The following is a 17,043-nucleotide window of genomic DNA, read 5'->3' as shown; positions in this document are numbered from 1 at the left end:
CTTCCCAATGCATTTCAAGCAAACCCCAAATGATACCGTGCCTCATGATTCTCTGGTGCATTCTTTATCTCATTGAGCTTTTGCTATGATCCCATTTTTTTAGTTCTGTAAACCTGCTTAGGGTGGTTCTCCTCAGAGATATGGCATAGCTTTTCCTTCCCCTGGAATGTTTACATAGAATTTCTCCTGACTGGAGTCTTTTTTTTTTCTCTTTCATTTTTTATTGTAATTAGTAAAAGGGTTACATGATATTTGCCAGATAGAAGGTGCATTAATTCACATACATTGACTGGAGTCTTTTATACTCAGGCATGAGGCCACACATCACCACCTACAGGAAGCTTTTCTTGGTCATTCTAAACTTCCTTTAGATTCTCCCAAACTTCATTTCCTATGTTAATATTCTTAAACATGTTTTTCTCTGTAGCCATTACCACTACTCAAACAAGGGCTGCAAATGGATCAGCCACAAAACTGCTGATACTGTCATTCTTTGTTTCCTTGGCAGGCCTTCCACTGCCCCAGCCCAACCCCTCCCTGCTGTGTAATGCAGTCCTGGTTCCATGACCTGCCCCTGCCCCAAGTTTCCCGTTTCTACTCTGCATGGGGTAGACACACCAAAAGCACAAAAACAAAAGTGTGTTCCAAAGTCCTAGGTATGCAAAAGGGCACTACCCAGATGACCCAAAATAGGCAGGTACCAGCTTGGGCTGGGGTGGCGGGGGGAGGTCCCCAAGTTACAAAGACACAAAATTACCCAGCTAACCTGAGAACATGGGAGAATACTGAGAATGTACCTGCAGAACCTCATCTGAGGCTCTGTATGTCTGCATCTTTACTCAAATCCCTTTCCTTGGCATCTGAGTCAGGCCTACCCCCTGCCACTTCTTAGCAGGAGAGAAGTCAGATTTCTAGTGAATGAATAAAATAGTGTACAACTCTGTGGAGTGCTGAAAGGGCAAGTGCTGACTGCTGCCTTGAGACCCACCTCCTTTGTTCACACAGTGACAGCTGTTTACAAGGGATGCAGCAAACTTGGTTTGCATGAAAGAGTGATGAGCTGACATAAGCTCTAAAGAGGCATTTCACTATAGGAAACTGGTGAAATGTTAATATTTTAGCAATAACAAGGGATGGGAGAAGCCATTGAAGCCCTTTAAACATCCTGTGCTCCATGCTTTGCACAATTCATCTCATCTGGTCTCTCAGACAACACAGTGAAGGTGATTGACGAGGAGGAAGTAATACTGCTGTGGGTCCATTTTATAGATGGATACATTATTGTTCTGAATGAAGTGGATTGCCCAAGGAGGAGCATGAGCCTATACTCATCTGACTCCAGAACCTGCACTTGTTCAGTCACACCAGGCTACCATCTAGGTTTGACTCATCGTAGGAAGAAGCCCTGAAATGAAAGTTGACTACCTCAAGGTGCATGAGATTCTTGCGATTAGAATGTGAATATGTAGAAATATGGCCAGAGCACAAAAATTTTTGCTTTATGAATAATAGTGGAAAATAATGAGTTTCAGTACAAAGGAGAATAACGTCTAATGGCTATGTTTCTTGAGAACTGCTGGGTCAAGAAAGGGTTAAAGGCAAAGACTGCTTTACTAAAGAGCAGATCTTAGATGGGACTGAGGGTTGGGATTTTGAAGTGTGGAGCTCATTTTTATCTTCCTGCTCAACTTGGTGTAGGAAATAAATATAGAAATGTGTGTGCATTCACAGAGTCATGTAAGATATTTTGAGCCCTTTGCATTCATAGTGCTTACAAGAATGTTTGGTAAATATTATGTGCTTAATTTAAATATGTCTTGAGTGGGGGGAAAATCTGCTCCAACAAAGGCAAACAGTGGATTTTGTAGGACCAAGTTTCTCCTCAAGGGATTTTTTGGAGACATGGATTCTCTTTGGTGGGAAGTTATGTAACAGCTATATATGTCATCCTTTAGATGTCAGAAACTATAATCAACACCTTATAATTCAACTCTCACCACCATAACATGAATTAGCTTATATCAATACCAGCAGCACAGCTTATATCAACATGTGCTGCTAGTTATGCAAAGGTTGAACTGAGGTTTGCACAGTTGAGTGCACGTTCAGATCATATGTGTTAAGTGGACAGGGCTGATTCAAAGCCCAGGTTTTCATTCACTTCATGTTAGGTGGCCCAGCTACTTTGAATAATCAGCATGTTCTTTTCCAGTAGTGAAATTACATTAACTGTTTCTAAATCTAATATCTGTATTGAAGGTTGTTACCCTATACCTGGGAAGATATTCTTCCCAAACAAATACTAGTTTCTATGGAAATTGTATCTAAGGCTGTTGGAAATCATGGAAGTCATACCATTATACATCCAAATTAACATTCTGTGTGTGTGTGTGTGTGTGTGTGTGTGTGTGTGTGTGTGTGTGTGTGTGTGCTGGTCTGGGGCTTGAGCTCAGGGCCTGAGTGCTGTCCTTTTACTGCTTGAGTCACAGCTCCACTTCTGGCTCTTTTAAGTGGTTATTTGGAGATAAGAGTCTCATGGATATTCCATGTTGGACTGGCTTCCAATCACAATTTTCAGATCTCAGCTTTCTTAGTAGCTAGGATTGTAGGTGTGAGCCATAGCCAGCTCTCATGAAATTAATATCCTTTATAAGAAGAAGTCTGAACTCCTTAACATGCACTTACTATTTATTTGTCCTTTAATGTCTGTACAAAGTTATTTCCACCATCCATCATAGACACCAAAATCTACAGATGGCCAAGTTGTTTGTTTATATAAGAAAATTGATTAATACTTGTGTATTCACCTATGCACATCCTCCTAAATACTAACTGTCTTGGTTGCTATTAATACCTAATACAATGTAAGTTCTTGTGTAAGTAATAGTTACTCTGTATTATTTAGATGATAATGATGAGGTGCCTTGATATGTTCAATACAAACTCAATTTTCCCAAACATTCCCAATTCAAGATTAGTTGAACCCATGGATATAAAAGCTACAGAAGTGAAGGGATGACTACACTTTGCAATGCATTGCATTTTTTACATTATAGTACATTTTGTCTTTATCTCTTCTTTGTTACTTCATATCTATTTTCTACCATTATCTATCTCCAGCCTGAATGCTAACTGGTCCAGGTAATAATTCATCCAACCATCCATTCATGCATTCACTAACCATACATCAGGAATGTGTTTTTGTCTAGGGATAATATCTTGCCTCAGCCACCTTAAGGTACCACGAAAAGGAAGACATAATCAAAACTACCTACTGTCTATTAGCCACTTAAGCTGTAGCTGAAATTATGTCATCTTTCATGAATCCATTTCTAAGTATTTTGGTCCTTATTTATTTTTCTATCATCTTTTGTTCTTCCTCTATTATGACCTACACCATAACTGATGCACAACAAAACCTCATTTCAGGGGCTGGGAGTTTGGCCTAGTGGTAGAGTGCTTGCCTAGCATGCACGAAGACCCGGGTTCGATTCCTTTGTACCACATACTTAGAAAAAGCCAGAAGTGGTGCTGAGGCTCAAGTGGTAGAGTTCTAGCCTTGAGCAAAAGAAGCTCAAGGATAGTGCACAGGCCCTGAGCTTAAGCACAGGACTGGCAAACAAACAAACAAACAAACAAAACCTCATTTCAAGCCAGGCACTGGTGGCTTACAACTGTGATGCTAGGTACTCAAGAGCCTGAGATCTGAGGAGTGTGGTTGAAAGCCACCCCCAGCAAAAATGTCCATGAAACTCATCTCCAATTAACTAGCAAAAAAACAGAAGTGGAAATATGGTTCAAGAGGTAGAGTCCCAGCCTTGAGTAAAAAAGCTAAGTGAGAATGTGAGGCCCTGATATCAAGCCCCATTACTATTGCATGTGTACATGTGCACACACACACACACACACACACACACACGCCTACTAGCATACACACACAATGCACATGCACACAAACACGTATCTCCCCCTACCCCATTTTAGAGAGGAGTTGTATAGTTGTATTCTAAAGTCAGCGTGAAAGAACTGAATAGTTAAAGTTGCCTTTGTATACATTTGGGAACATGGTGTCACCTCAGAAACTGACTGCTATCCCCAACAAGGTAGATAGAAATCGTGTCCCTCATGTTGAAATGGATGCTCTTCCTGTGGTTAACATGCCAGACAGAAATCATGTTTGCTTGGTGCCAAATGCATATCTAGTTGAATAATTCCAAATCATTCAGCATATACCAAGATGTTCACAGTATGGCAGCCATGAGACAACCAAGATGGGCTTACCACAGCAGAGGTACATTATCCCTCCATTGTCACACTGGGGTTCATGTTCATTAAATAAATAGGAACAGTGATTGCCTGAGCCAGCCACAAGATTGTTCCCCTACCACATGAATACACACAAGATGTACCTCCGCAGACCTATTTATGCTGGTCCAAAAAGATGAACATGAAGCTCGGGGTTCTCAGAGCTTAGGAATCACTTCTAGAAATTGCATCTAGCAAATGAGGGCTTATCTGAACCTTCTTAAACAAGATTATTTTATCAGTTCCTTGGTACATACATCTTCATCATATGGTTCCTGTCTATTTTATAGTCCCATTTCTATGCTGCCTCTCTTCTAACTCAACTCAATGTTTTCCTGGTGTACAAACAATATAGGTTGCTTCACATCTCCTACCCCTGTCTGTAGCACTCCTGTCCATGCTACCTAGCAAACATTACATAGGTATTTCCAGTGTTTCTTCCTCAGTGATAGGTTGATTGGATTCATATCTCTATTCTTTATCCCTATCCTTTGTCACATGATCCTCTAGTGCCCTCCCACTCTGACTCTGGACTTAGGCATGTGAGCTTTGAGCAAATGCCAGTAAATGTGAAACAGCAAAGGCTCATAAAGTCTTTGTTATTGTACTTGTCTTGCTTATCTGCTTTCACTGTCAAAAGAATATGCCCGAGCTAGTTTACTGGAAGTAGAGAAATAACTTAGCCCTACTAAGTCAAAGAACTCAGCTATTGCAGCACCAAAACAATCTTAGATCAGCCAGCTATAAGCAATCCTCAACATGTAAGCTATCATAGTTAGTATCAGAACAGTTGCTTAGATGATCCATGCTGATTGCAAACATTTGCACCAAGTTAGTGAACCCTAGTCTAGATTAGCCATACGTACCATAGCTCTTCTATACTACTGAAGCTTTTTGTTATTAAATATTACTACAGCAACAGAAAAGGGTCTTTAAGAACTTTGATGAGCCTCTTAAGGATATAAGATAACCCCTTTATTGGTGTAACCTCTAAATTTCATATTTTCTTTCCTTTATTAAACTCATAATACATTTTATTATTATAAATATTTGGTGGGTGAATCCATCATTTTTAAAATTAATTTTTAAACCTTATTCTCCTCTCTAGAGTAGCAGCCTCCTTGCCAACAAGACTGTCTTTGTGAGGGAGTTGAGGTATGTAGTCAAAAAAGTTTGGCTTAGCTGGGTAAGAATCACAGCTTGGCAACTAGCAAGTTTTCTGACCTTGAGTCTTGAGGTAAAAAACAAGGATAGCAGTCACAACTTCTGCAGGCCTCCAGAGGCAACTAGAGGAAGAAATCTATAGAACGAGGCCAGCGTGAACAATGCAAATCAGCTCCAGGGCTTCATCCGATATTATTTGGTTTAGAAAATTAGTGAATTGACATTTCCATGGCAAATTTTTAGAAAGAGGGCTTCAGAACATCTTTTATTCCATTACCAAACTCCTAACATCTCTGATGCTCATGGAAGCTGATGCTTCAATTTCCTAAACCTATCGGCACAATAAAGGATTCCTTGGAGAACCATCTTTACGACTTAACATCAGCCTAATGCAGTTCATTTCATTTTTCATTGAAAGCAAAAGTTGAAGTCTGCTGCTTATAAATCAGTTCTTCCTGCAATGCTTTCAAGAAATACAGACTTTTGGCTTGTGCTGCTTGCTCACCAGTGGATAGGTCAAGTATCCTTGCCGATTGAGTTCCATTCTGCCCAATTAAGGAACAGGTACTCACCTCTCCGGAGACAGGTGGTCCTCTTTCACAGACACTGCAAAAACAAGAGGCAGAGAGTGAAGGAAGTGTTGGTAGGGTCTTGGTTAAAGGGAACGTTGATCATGACATGACGTGACCTCAGAGAACAGGTATTTAAATGGAAGCTCATTTGTGCTGCAATATTCCTCATGTCTACCCCATGACCCCCAAGTACCTGTCCCTATACTGCAGCTCATGATCATACTTTATGGTGTCATTTGACTTTGACCTCCCTGAGGACCAACACATCTATGGGGTTTAGTCTCATTTCCATCACAGAGTCTGGCATAGAGACTATAGCTGCTCAGTAGTTGAAAGAACACTGAAGATTTTACTGAGTGCTTCCTAGTGTGCCAGGGAGAGTACTGGTTAATTTCTTAGGTATTACCATATTATACATAAACCATATTGTATATCATATACCATCATACATATACATATACCATATTATACAATTATCCTCGGCTATTGAAGGTACCACTTTCCCCCTTTTACAGATGAGGAAAACAAGTCTCCGTGAGCACCATGTAAACTTATATATAGTTAGTAGGTATAGGGATCTAGGTTCTACAAAGCTCATTTTGCTATAAAAAGATTTAGCATTTTGTTCTATGCTCCCCGAATTATTTAATGTTTATATAAAAAAATCACACATAGTAGGGCTGTGATGTAGTTAAGTGATCAACTGTTTGTCTAGCAAGTGCAACGTCCTGAGTTTCATCCCTGGTACCGAAAAGGACAGGAAAAAAAAATCACACATAGCCTTCTTTGATATGGATGGAGATGGGTTTTTGTATTACTAAGGTTTACTTCCAAGAGTGCTGTTTCTCCACAGAGAATTTTCTTTGAGGATAAAGCTTAGCATGAGTTGTATTGTTGGTTCTCAAAGAATAGTCCATGGACTAGCATTCCCTGTTAACCTATTGAAAGGCAAAGCCTCGGGCTCTCAACCCAACCAACTGAATCAGAAAATCCAGGGATGAGGCCCTGTGACGTGAGTTTAAACAAGATCTCTAGGTGATTCTGATACATGCTCCTGGTTGAGCTTCCACATTAGAAAAATTCCAAGCTGAGGTTGCCCAGAGCAGCCAAATGAACAAAGACGCATTAGCTCTGTGGGTATGCACCATCTGTGATGCTGCTATCACAGGAACACAAATGTTAGCAGAGCCCCACACACCACTTCACAGTGTATGTTCCCCGCATGCTTCCTTAGAGCAAACCTAAGCAAAGGCATTCATGGTGTCAGCAAGATGGGCTGGGGTGGGAGCCATGAGGGACCAGAAGTGCTGTTTTAAAAATGCTGGAGCAAAGGAGACACAAAACAGCAGGGGAAAAGGGCTCCCAAGGCTGCTTCTTGGAAAGGATCAGAAAGGGCTGGAGCCTTCACTGAATTGTTGAAGGCAAATCACAAGGCCCTGGGGGAACTCTGCCAAAAGGATCTCAGGTCAAGTTCAAATTGACTACCTCATCTTCACCTCCTTCCTTCTGAGTCTCTTCCCAACACAGGTTTTTCAGCAAACTTAACGGTTCACTGCCTCTTTGCCCAGCCATCTTGTTGTTTGTTTCCTCTTGGAGAGATTCCCAGTGATCAAAAGCAGTGCTCCCAGGGGAAGTGAGCTGGCCCAGGAGGGATAAGAGGCCAATTCCAGCAGATTTGTCATTTTATATGGGCAAGTTGTCACAGCCTATACTTGAGAATAGGGGTGATGCTAGAGCTGCTTGCTTTCCTATGGAAGAGCAGTGGTGGCATCCTTTTTCCCTGAGGCCTGGGTTGGAGAGGGAGGTGACATGAGGAAACAGGTACAAGCACCCGTGTGGTCTCCAGGCTGGCCATGTGTGGTGCCCTGCATGTTTCCTTACCTTCTTTTGGAGTCTTGGTCGTAGCAATAGACTGTTTCTGGAAGGCCTGGAGGTTCACTGTGGGAGGCTTTGAAGGCTTTCGGGGAGGTGGACCCAGAGATTCAATGGAAGGAAGGGGCTTCGTTTTGGGAAGTTGGTCATGTCCAATAGCTGGCTGGTTTTCTGAGCAGACAGGAAAAACATGAGTTCACTGACTGTGATGACTTTTCAGGTGAAACTACTTTTTTTTTTTTAATCCTGTTTTGGTTCCCTCCCTTCTATCTTTTCTCCATCTAGCACTCACTATGCCCCAGTCCAAATATGTACCTGCTTATGGCACCATTCTCATGTTGCGATGAAGGTACTCAGTATTACCTGTTCACTCCATTTCCACCATTTACTAGACGACATGACTCCAGCCTTTCACACAGCTCACCCACGCACCCACTGTTCAGACATCCAGACTGGATGTCCTTCCAAGTTTCTCCTCTCTTTAAGGCATTTCTCATGCCCTTCCAGATTCTGGGTTGCTATTCTCTGTCTTGTAAATTTTCATTAATTCTTTTAAGACTCTGCTCAGATGACAGCTTCTCTAGAACATATATTGAGTTATCCTAAAAATCAAACCCAGAATGAACCACTCTGACTTGTTCTTCTTTCTCTTTCTCTCACAATAAGCATTTGATAACACATGGGTAATTACACCATCTCCATTTCACAGAGTAACAGGAAGCCAGACCATTGTCCCAATAAGGATAGATTCCCCTAGACAGGCATCAGATTGTGTTTATCTCCTAGGACCAAGCATAGGACTACCTCAGAAAGGACATGTGGTGATTATTAGCTGGAAGGATACCTCAAGCACTGACGAGATAATAACATGGGACATAATGAAGAATAAGACGTAGTCTGTGATTTCTAGGTCTCATAGACTCAGACTACCTTCAAAAGTGACTTTGTGGTACTTTGCATCTATTAGTTTTATGTTCTGAATTTTTCTAGGACAATCCTAATTTTACTAGTTTGGTCTTTGTAGTCACCAACCTTATTCCAACTGAAATTCCATTATTATTATGTATGAAAATTATATCTTCCTTGTACATTAGAAAAAGCACAAAATCCTATAGAAACGGAAGCAGCTTGATTTTTGGATCACAGAATACGGTAGTTTACTGTATGGGCCACCCATGCTAAAACAAAGGCAGCAGACTGGGGCTTTTCACTTAGCTGCGGCTGGAGATTTCTTTGTGTTGTCGTCTTCTGTCTTGGAGGGAAGGCAAAGCTTTTTTCCTCTATTATTAGTAGGGAAATTCCCTGAATCTCTGAGCTAAAAATTCTAGTTTTTAGACTTAATCCCAATGTCAGATTTCACCAGGACATAGGGAAAATGAAATATTGCTCACTAATTGGGCTCCTAATTTTTTCTTTCTCTGAATGACTTGTTCCCTTCATTTAACTCAAAAGTTCCATCTATGGATGATTGATACTCTTTTCCTCTTTCCATTCTTTTTCATCTATCTTTCTTTCCACTTGCCCTTTTTTCCCATTACACACATACATACATGAATTGACTGGGGATATATATATATATATATATATATGTAGGAATATATACATACATGTATGTATTATTGTGTTAAAGTATGGAATTAAATTTTATTTGAGAAATATTCAGTATCCATAAGAAAGCAAAAAGCACAATTATTGTTAAAATATAGTGGATCATAATGGATTTCAGTTCAGTAAGAGAACCTCAAGATATTCATGGGTAAATTTCCTTCTATGTTATATGGTATTGGTGTAGCAGGAAATCACAGCAGAGCACACAATAATAAATCTCTGGTAAATTTGTATGGCAAAGTAAGGAGAAACTACTTGAGCAGAGGTGGTCTTTATCCTATATAACATACTCAACCTTATATGACAATAGATAACAGAATTTAGGAACAGAGGGCCCAACAAAGTACAATATTTTTGTTGGTCCTGGGGCTTGAATTCAGGGCCGTCCCTGAGCTCTTTTCCTCAAGGGTAGCACTTTATCACTTTAAGACACAGCACCACTTCTACTTTTTCACTGGTTAATTGGAGATAAGAATCTCACAGACTTTCCTGCTCATGCTAGCTTTGAATCAAGAGCCTCAGCCACCTAAGTAACTAGGATTACAGGTATGAGCCACCAGCACTCAGCTCCAAATAACAAATTTTGAGGAAACAAATTTGGGATACAAGGACAACCTGTATCCCAATGCCTCCCTAAAGAAGGTATTTGATGTTGGTTTAACTTCTCTGTAGAAAGCAGTTCATGCAGTTTTTAAACACCAGGGTCCTCTAGGTTGCTGTGCGAGTTTTTGTGAATAATAATGGTTGTCACAACAAACCAGTTTCTAAATTTCAGGGCCTAAGGCTGACCACGTACTTTGCTCACACAAAGTCCATGATGGGTCATCTACCCTTGCCTCTATCCTAGGGTGATACTCTCAAGCAGACATGGCCTCCAGGTTATCACAAGAAGTTAAGCAATAGCCCCGAGAAGACAGATCGGCCTTGAAAGGGCTACTTCATGCTTTTTCTCATATTCCAGAAGTAGCTATAGTGCCCTACGTTGGTTACTAAAGAGGCTGGCTAGGGTAGGAAAGCCCATACAATATTTCTAAAATCCGAGTGCCATGTTTTTGGTGAGATTTGAGTGTCCGAAAAGGATCCATGGTGACTGACACTTAGGCTGTAGAGTGGTGGTGTTAAGAAGAATGGATCCTTTAAGAGGTGGGGCCAAGTAGTAGGTCCTTAGGTCACTGCGGGTAGGAAGTAGTTATAATGTGACCTTTGGACTAAGGAATCATTCTCCCCCCCCCCCCAACTTCTCTGCTCCTGGTTTTAGATGCAATCAGTTTGCTCTTGCCTAACTCTTGTTACATGGATGTAAAACTACTGATATAAAGAAATCAGTAACTTCAGTAAATTAAATATATATAATAACTATATGTAAGTTGTAACTATATAATCATAATTATATATGCATATTATTACATCCAGGTTCAGTATAATAATAAGATATTAATAATAAATAAGTCATAAAACAAATAAAACTGTAGAGATCTATGTAGCATATTTTATGTGGGCTAATGAGCTAGGAGATAAGAAGCAGGAGGAAAGTCAGAGACATTGCAAGGGCTCAAATTCAATTTTTTAAAAAAATTTTATTGCCAGGATTATGTACAGAAGGGTTACAGTTACATTTGCCAGATAGTAGGTACATTACTTCTCACTCATACAAAATATTCCAGATAAATGAATTTTAATCCTCGTCTTTCTCCTCTTCTTCGTCCTGGTTAAACTGGAAGCAATGTAATTCATAACTCTCTTTGCTGTTAGCAACTACATGTAACCAATCACGTAGATTATTCTTCTTCAAATATTTTTTGAGATATTTCAAATACTTTCTGGAGAAAGGCACCTCAGAGGTTACAGTGATCTTGCTCCTGCTTCTCTCAATGGTGACCACCCCGCCACGAGATTTCCAGCTTTCTGGTTCATCTTGATTCTCTCTTAGAGTAACTGCTCAAAATTGGCAGCATCCATGATTCCATTTTCTACAGGGTGGGTGCAGTCCAGGGTGAACTTCAGAACCTGTTTCTTTTTTTGCCCCCCTTTGCCACAAGCTTTTTCATGGGTGCTATTGCAGCGGTGGAGGCAGAAAGGGCCCCTTCTCATGTCTTTGTAGTTCCCTCTTCCACCCCCTCCCAATCATCTTTTTTTTTCCCCACCCTTCCCTTCCCTATTTCAAATAAACAAATAAACATACATACAATATACCTAGAAATAAAGTCAGATATGGTAACATGAGATTAATCATAAGGGGAAAAAAAGAGAAGAGAAAAAAGAGTACATTAAGAACAACAATCACAAAGACAAACTTTTTGGTTTTCATATCCTAGAGTTCATTTCATTTAGTCTCATCCTACATGACCTTATGTACATAGGTTCTGAGCTATTGTAATCCTCTGCTAGAAGAGTCCTAATGACTACAAGTGAGGGAAATCATTGAGCCCATGTTTCTTTGGGTCTGGCTTACTTTACTTAATATGATTTTTTTCCAAGTCTTTCCATTTCCTTATGAATGTGGAGATGTCATTCTTTCTGGTGGCAGCCTAGAATTCCATTGTGTACAAGTACAACGTCTTGTTGATCTAGTCATCACCTGAGGGGCATCTGGGTTGGTTTGATATCTTAGCTATGGTAAATAATGCCGCAGTGAACATCGTTGTATATTAGTATATTCTTGTTTCTGAACATTTGGGTAAATGCAAAGGAGTGGATTTTCTGGGTCATATGTGAGCTACATTGCTTTCCAGAGTGACTGAATGAGTTTACACTGTCGCCAACAGTGTAGTAGCATTCCCTTCTGGCCACATCCCTGCCAGCATTCGTTGTTATTAGATTTCTTGATGATGGCCATTCTAACTGGAGTGAGGTGGAATCTTAGAGTTGGTTTGATTTGCATTTCTTGCTTGGCCAGAGATGTTGAGCATTTCTTCATGTGCCTATATGCCATTCTTATTTCCTCTTCAGAGAAATTTCTCTTTAAGACTTTGGCCAATCTTTTAATGGGATGGCTGTTTCTTTGAGGATTTGTTTTTGAGAGATTCGATTTTTTGAGCTGTTGATGTATTTTAGATATGAGGCCTTTGTCAGTTGTATGGCTACTGAAGATCTTTTCCCACTCTGTGGGCTTTCTATTTAACTTGCTAGCTATCTACTTTGCCATACAGAAACTCTGTGGTTTAATGCCATCCCATTTGTCCAAACTTTCTTTAATTTGTTGTGTTTCTGCATATTTATTAAGGATGTTTAGACCTGTGCCAAGAAGACCTAGTGTATCTCCTATTTCTCTTTGTAAAGTTTTCAGGGTATCTGCTTTTATGTCAAGGTCTTTGATCCATTTGAAATTAATCCTGGTGCAGGGTGACATAGAAGGATCCAACTTTAGTTTTCTGCATGTGCCTAAACAGTGGTTAAGCACAGTGCTTAACACGTGCTGGCAGCACCACTTGTTGAAGAGGCTGTCTTTCTTCCACTCTATTTTTTGGTTCGCTGATCAAAGATTAGGTGGCCATAGGTCTGTAGGTTAATATCTGGGTCCTTAGTTTTTTCCATTGGTCCTCAGGCATGTTCTTGTGCCAGTACCAAGTTGTTTTGGTTACTATAGCTCTGAAATAGAGTCTAAAGTTTGATATTGATATTCCTCTTGTGCTGTTCTTTCTGCTAAGAATTATTTTTGCTGTATGGGGGTCTTTTATTATTCCATATGAATTTTTGGATTGCTTCCTCTATTTCATTAGAGAATGACATTGGGATATTGATGAGTATTGCACTGGGTTTGTAGATAGCCCTTGGCAGGGTTGCCATTTTCACAATGTTATTCTTCCAATCCAGGAGCATGGGATGCTTTTCTACTTCCTTTCTTTAGGTTTAACTTCCTTTCTTAGGTTTTTTAAAGTTTTCATCATAATGGCCCTTTACATTCTTAGTTAATTCCTAGGTACTTTATTTTCTTTGAGTCCATCACAAAAGGAGTTGCTTTCATGATTTCTCCTTCACTATTATTGTTGTTGGAATACAGGAAAGCAGTTGATTTTTGAGGTTTAATTTTATACCCTGCTATTTGCCACAGTTTCGAATCTGCTCAAGCTGATTTGGTCTTAGGAACAAAAACCTTGGTAAAAATCCAAATAAAAGTAATAAATCTAATAGTATTCTCTCTTGGGAACAGAGTCAATAGAGTTCTTTAAATACATAATCATGTTATCAGCAAAGAGGGGAAGTTTCACTTCCTCTTTCTCTATTTGGATCCCCTTTATGTTTGTTTCTTGCCTTATTACTCTGGCTAGGAATACAATAGGATATTGAGTAGAGAGAGTGGACATTCTTGACTCATTCCTGATTTTAGAGGAAATGGCTTTAGCTTTTCACCATTAAGTATAATGCTAATGTAGTTTGTCATGCACAGCCTTTATTATACTGAGAAATGTTTCTTGGATTCTTAATTTTAGCTTTTAGCATAAAGAGGTGTTGGATCTTGCAAATGTTTTTTCTCTCTATTGAGATACATCTTGTTGATGTGATAAATTATATTAATTGACTTGCATATATTGAATCAGCTTTGCATCTCTGTGATGAATCCTGTTTGATCATAGTGTATAATTTTTTGATGAGTTTTTGAAGACAATTGGCCAGAATTTTGTTGAGAAATTTTGCATCAATGTTCATCAAATTAATGAGTCTATAGCTCTCTTTCTTTAGTGAGTCCCTGTCTGGTTTTGGGATGAGGGTTATGCTGCCTTCGTAGAATGAATTTAGCAAAAAGCCTTCACTTTCAATTTCATTGAAGAGTTTGAGGAGTATTGGTCTAAGCTTTGCTTTGAAGGCCTTATAGAGTTCAACTGTGAATACATCAGGTCCTGGGCTTTTCTTGGATGGGGGGTCTCATTGCCATTTCTGTTTCATTGCTTGAAATGGGTCTGTTTAGTTGGAGTAGGTCTTCTTGGTTCAGTTTGGGTGTGTTAATATTGGCTAGAAATTCAACCATCTCTTCTAGATTCTCAAATTTGTTGACATAAAGATTTGAAAAGTATTCCCTTATGATGCTCTGGATCTTGGTAATTTCTGTCGTGATATTTCCATTCTCATCCATGATTTTGTTTATTTGGGTGTGCTCCCTTTGTTTTTTGGTAAGATTTGCTAGGGGGTCTGTAATTTTGTTAATTTTTCAAGAACCAACTCTTTGTTTTATTGGTTCTTTCTATGCCTTTTTTGGACTCTGATTCATTTAATTCTGCTTTAATTTTAATAATTTGTTTCTTCTACTGGATTTGGGATTAGTTTGTTGCTCTTTTTCCAAGAGCTTAAGGTGCACCATTAAATTGTTATTTTGAGATTTTTCTAATTTGTTAATGAAGGAACTCAGATCCATAAACTTTCCTCTGAGTGCTGCTTTTGCTGTGTCCCATAGGAGCTGGTATTTTGTGTGCTCCTTTTTGGTAAATGCCATAAACTGTTGAATTTCTGTTCTGATCTCCTCAATGACCCAGTGGTGATTCAACAAGGTGTTGTTCAATCTCCATGAGTTACAGGGTTTTTCTTATTGGAGATTGGTGTTCAGTTCCAATTTTATGCCATTGTAGTATGAGAGAATTCAGGAAACAATTTCATTATTTCTGCAGGTTTGCTTTATGCCCTAAAATGTGGTCTATTTTGGAAAATGTTCCATGTGCTTCTGAAAAAAATGCATATTCTGGTGTTGCTAAGTGGAACAATCTGCAGATGTCTGTTAGGTGTATTTGGTCTATGCAGTTGTTCAATTCTGAGGTTTCTTTGTTGAATTTTTTTCTGATGACAGTGGTGTCTTAAATTCACCAACAACCACTTTGTGTGGTTTTAGTGTAGGTAAAGTTTGTTTGATGAAGTTGGGTGATCTGGCATTAGGTGTGTAGATATTTAGGACAGTTATAACCCCTGGTTATATCCCTTTAGTAGTATGTAATAACTTTCTTTGTCTCTTCTCATTAATTTTAGTTTGAAGTCTATTTTATCTGATATGAGGATGGTACCTTCAGTGTGTTTATGGGGTCCATTAGCTTGATAGATTTTATTCCAGACTCTTACTCTCAGAATATGTTTGTTTTCTGGGGGGCAAGTTGTGTCCCTTTCTTTGTTTTTGCCAGTTCTGGGCTTTAACTCAGGGCCTGAGCACTGTCCTTAGACTTCCTCAAGGCCAGAGCTCTACCACTTGAGCCTCAGCACCACTTCTGGCTTTTTTCTATGTATGTGGCACTGAGGAATCGAACCTGGATCTTTATGCATGCTAGGCAAGCATTCTATCACCAGGCCAAACTCCTGGCCCCCAAAATGTGTCTCTTGAAGATCACAGAAATATGGATCTTGCTTTTTTATCTAACTAGACAGTTTACGCCATTTAATTAGAGAGTTAAGTCCAAGGATATTGAGAGTTAGGATTGAAAAATATTTACTAGTTCCTGCCATTTGTTTCTATTTCATTAGGGCCTGCGACTTGTCAATTCTTGCTGTAATTATCTGGTATGCTTTTGGGTGCCATTTCTCTGTTAACATGTTTGCATTGATTTTCAATGTGTAGAACATCTTTGAGAATTCTCTGTAATGCTGGTTTGGTTGATATATATTGTTCCCGTCCTGTAGGACATTTTTATTTTTCCCTCAGCTATGAATGAGAACTTAGCTGGTTACAGTATTCTTGCTTGGTAGTTATTTGTCTTTAGGGCATGGTCTACATCATTCCAAGCTCTTCTTGCTTGCATGTCTCTGCTGAGAAATGTGTGGTTATTCTGATTGGTTTTCCTTTGTAGGTAATTGTTCTCTTCTCCCTGGCCGCTTTAAGGATTCTTTGCTTGGTCTCTATTGATCCTGTACAGATTATAATGTGGAGGTGGGATGTCCTTTTCTGGTCAAGTCTGTTTGGGGTTCTATAAGCTTCTTGTATCTGGATGGTCTTTCTGATTATTTGGGAAGTTCTCTGAGATGATTCCCTGTAGTATATTTCCAATTCCATTAACCTCCTTCTCCAGGTCCTCCTCAATACTGCTCAGCCTTAAATTAGGCTTCCTAATAGTATCTTGGAGTTCCTGAAGAGATCTGTCATATTTCTTGGACTTGGTTTGAATCATTTTCTGGTCTTTCTCTATAAATTCTAGGCCTTCTTCTACTCCGGAGATTCTCTCTTCTGCATTGTCTAATCTGCTATCAATACTTTCTACTTTGTTCTTCATTTCTCTTCTGTTTGGTCATAAAATGCAATGTTATTTTAAGTAATTTAAGATCCTCTACAAGGAGAGGCCATGTAGGGTTGTACTCATCCAACTGCCCACCTGTCCATCCATCTATCCCATCTATCATTCAATAAATATTTCTGAAGAATTATTCAACCCAGCCTTCTTTTTCTGGGGATATGCTGGGAAGGAAGTCAAACATTTATCATTTTATAATCCACAGCTTACTTAGGCAAGCATAAATACGTAGGGATTTTCCACGTAGAGATAAATGGTACGAATAAAACCAAAGTAAGAGACAAAGGTGATTGGAATGGCATAGCTATTTTGCATAGAGTGAC

At 39.4% G+C, this 17,043-nt stretch overlaps 1 protein-coding gene and 1 pseudogene across 1 annotated transcript in view; both read right to left on the bottom strand.

Annotated features, from left to right (window-relative positions):
• The window catches only part of Fyb2 (FYN binding protein 2), an 81,293-nt gene that overhangs the window by 42,015 nt on the left and 22,235 nt on the right, over positions 1-17,043 (bottom strand). The window contains exons 3-4 of the mRNA XM_090334749.1: positions 7,923-8,084; positions 6,042-6,075 (exon numbers count right to left, since the gene is read on the bottom strand). Coding sequence (XP_090190875.1) covers positions 6,042-6,075; positions 7,923-8,084 — 196 coding nt within the window. The remainder of the gene's footprint in view (positions 1-6,041; positions 6,076-7,922; positions 8,085-17,043) is intronic.
• On the bottom strand, positions 11,197-11,572 carry LOC150061754 (large ribosomal subunit protein eL22 pseudogene; annotated as a pseudogene).

The sequence above is a fragment of the Megascapheus bottae genome, chromosome 6 (genome assembly GCF_031878675.1).
Source record: "Megascapheus bottae isolate mThoBot1 chromosome 6, mThoBot2.hap1, whole genome shotgun sequence".
NCBI classification, from domain to species: domain Eukaryota; kingdom Metazoa; phylum Chordata; class Mammalia; order Rodentia; family Geomyidae; genus Megascapheus; species Megascapheus bottae.
This window is presented reverse-complemented; position numbering and strand designations above follow the sequence as displayed.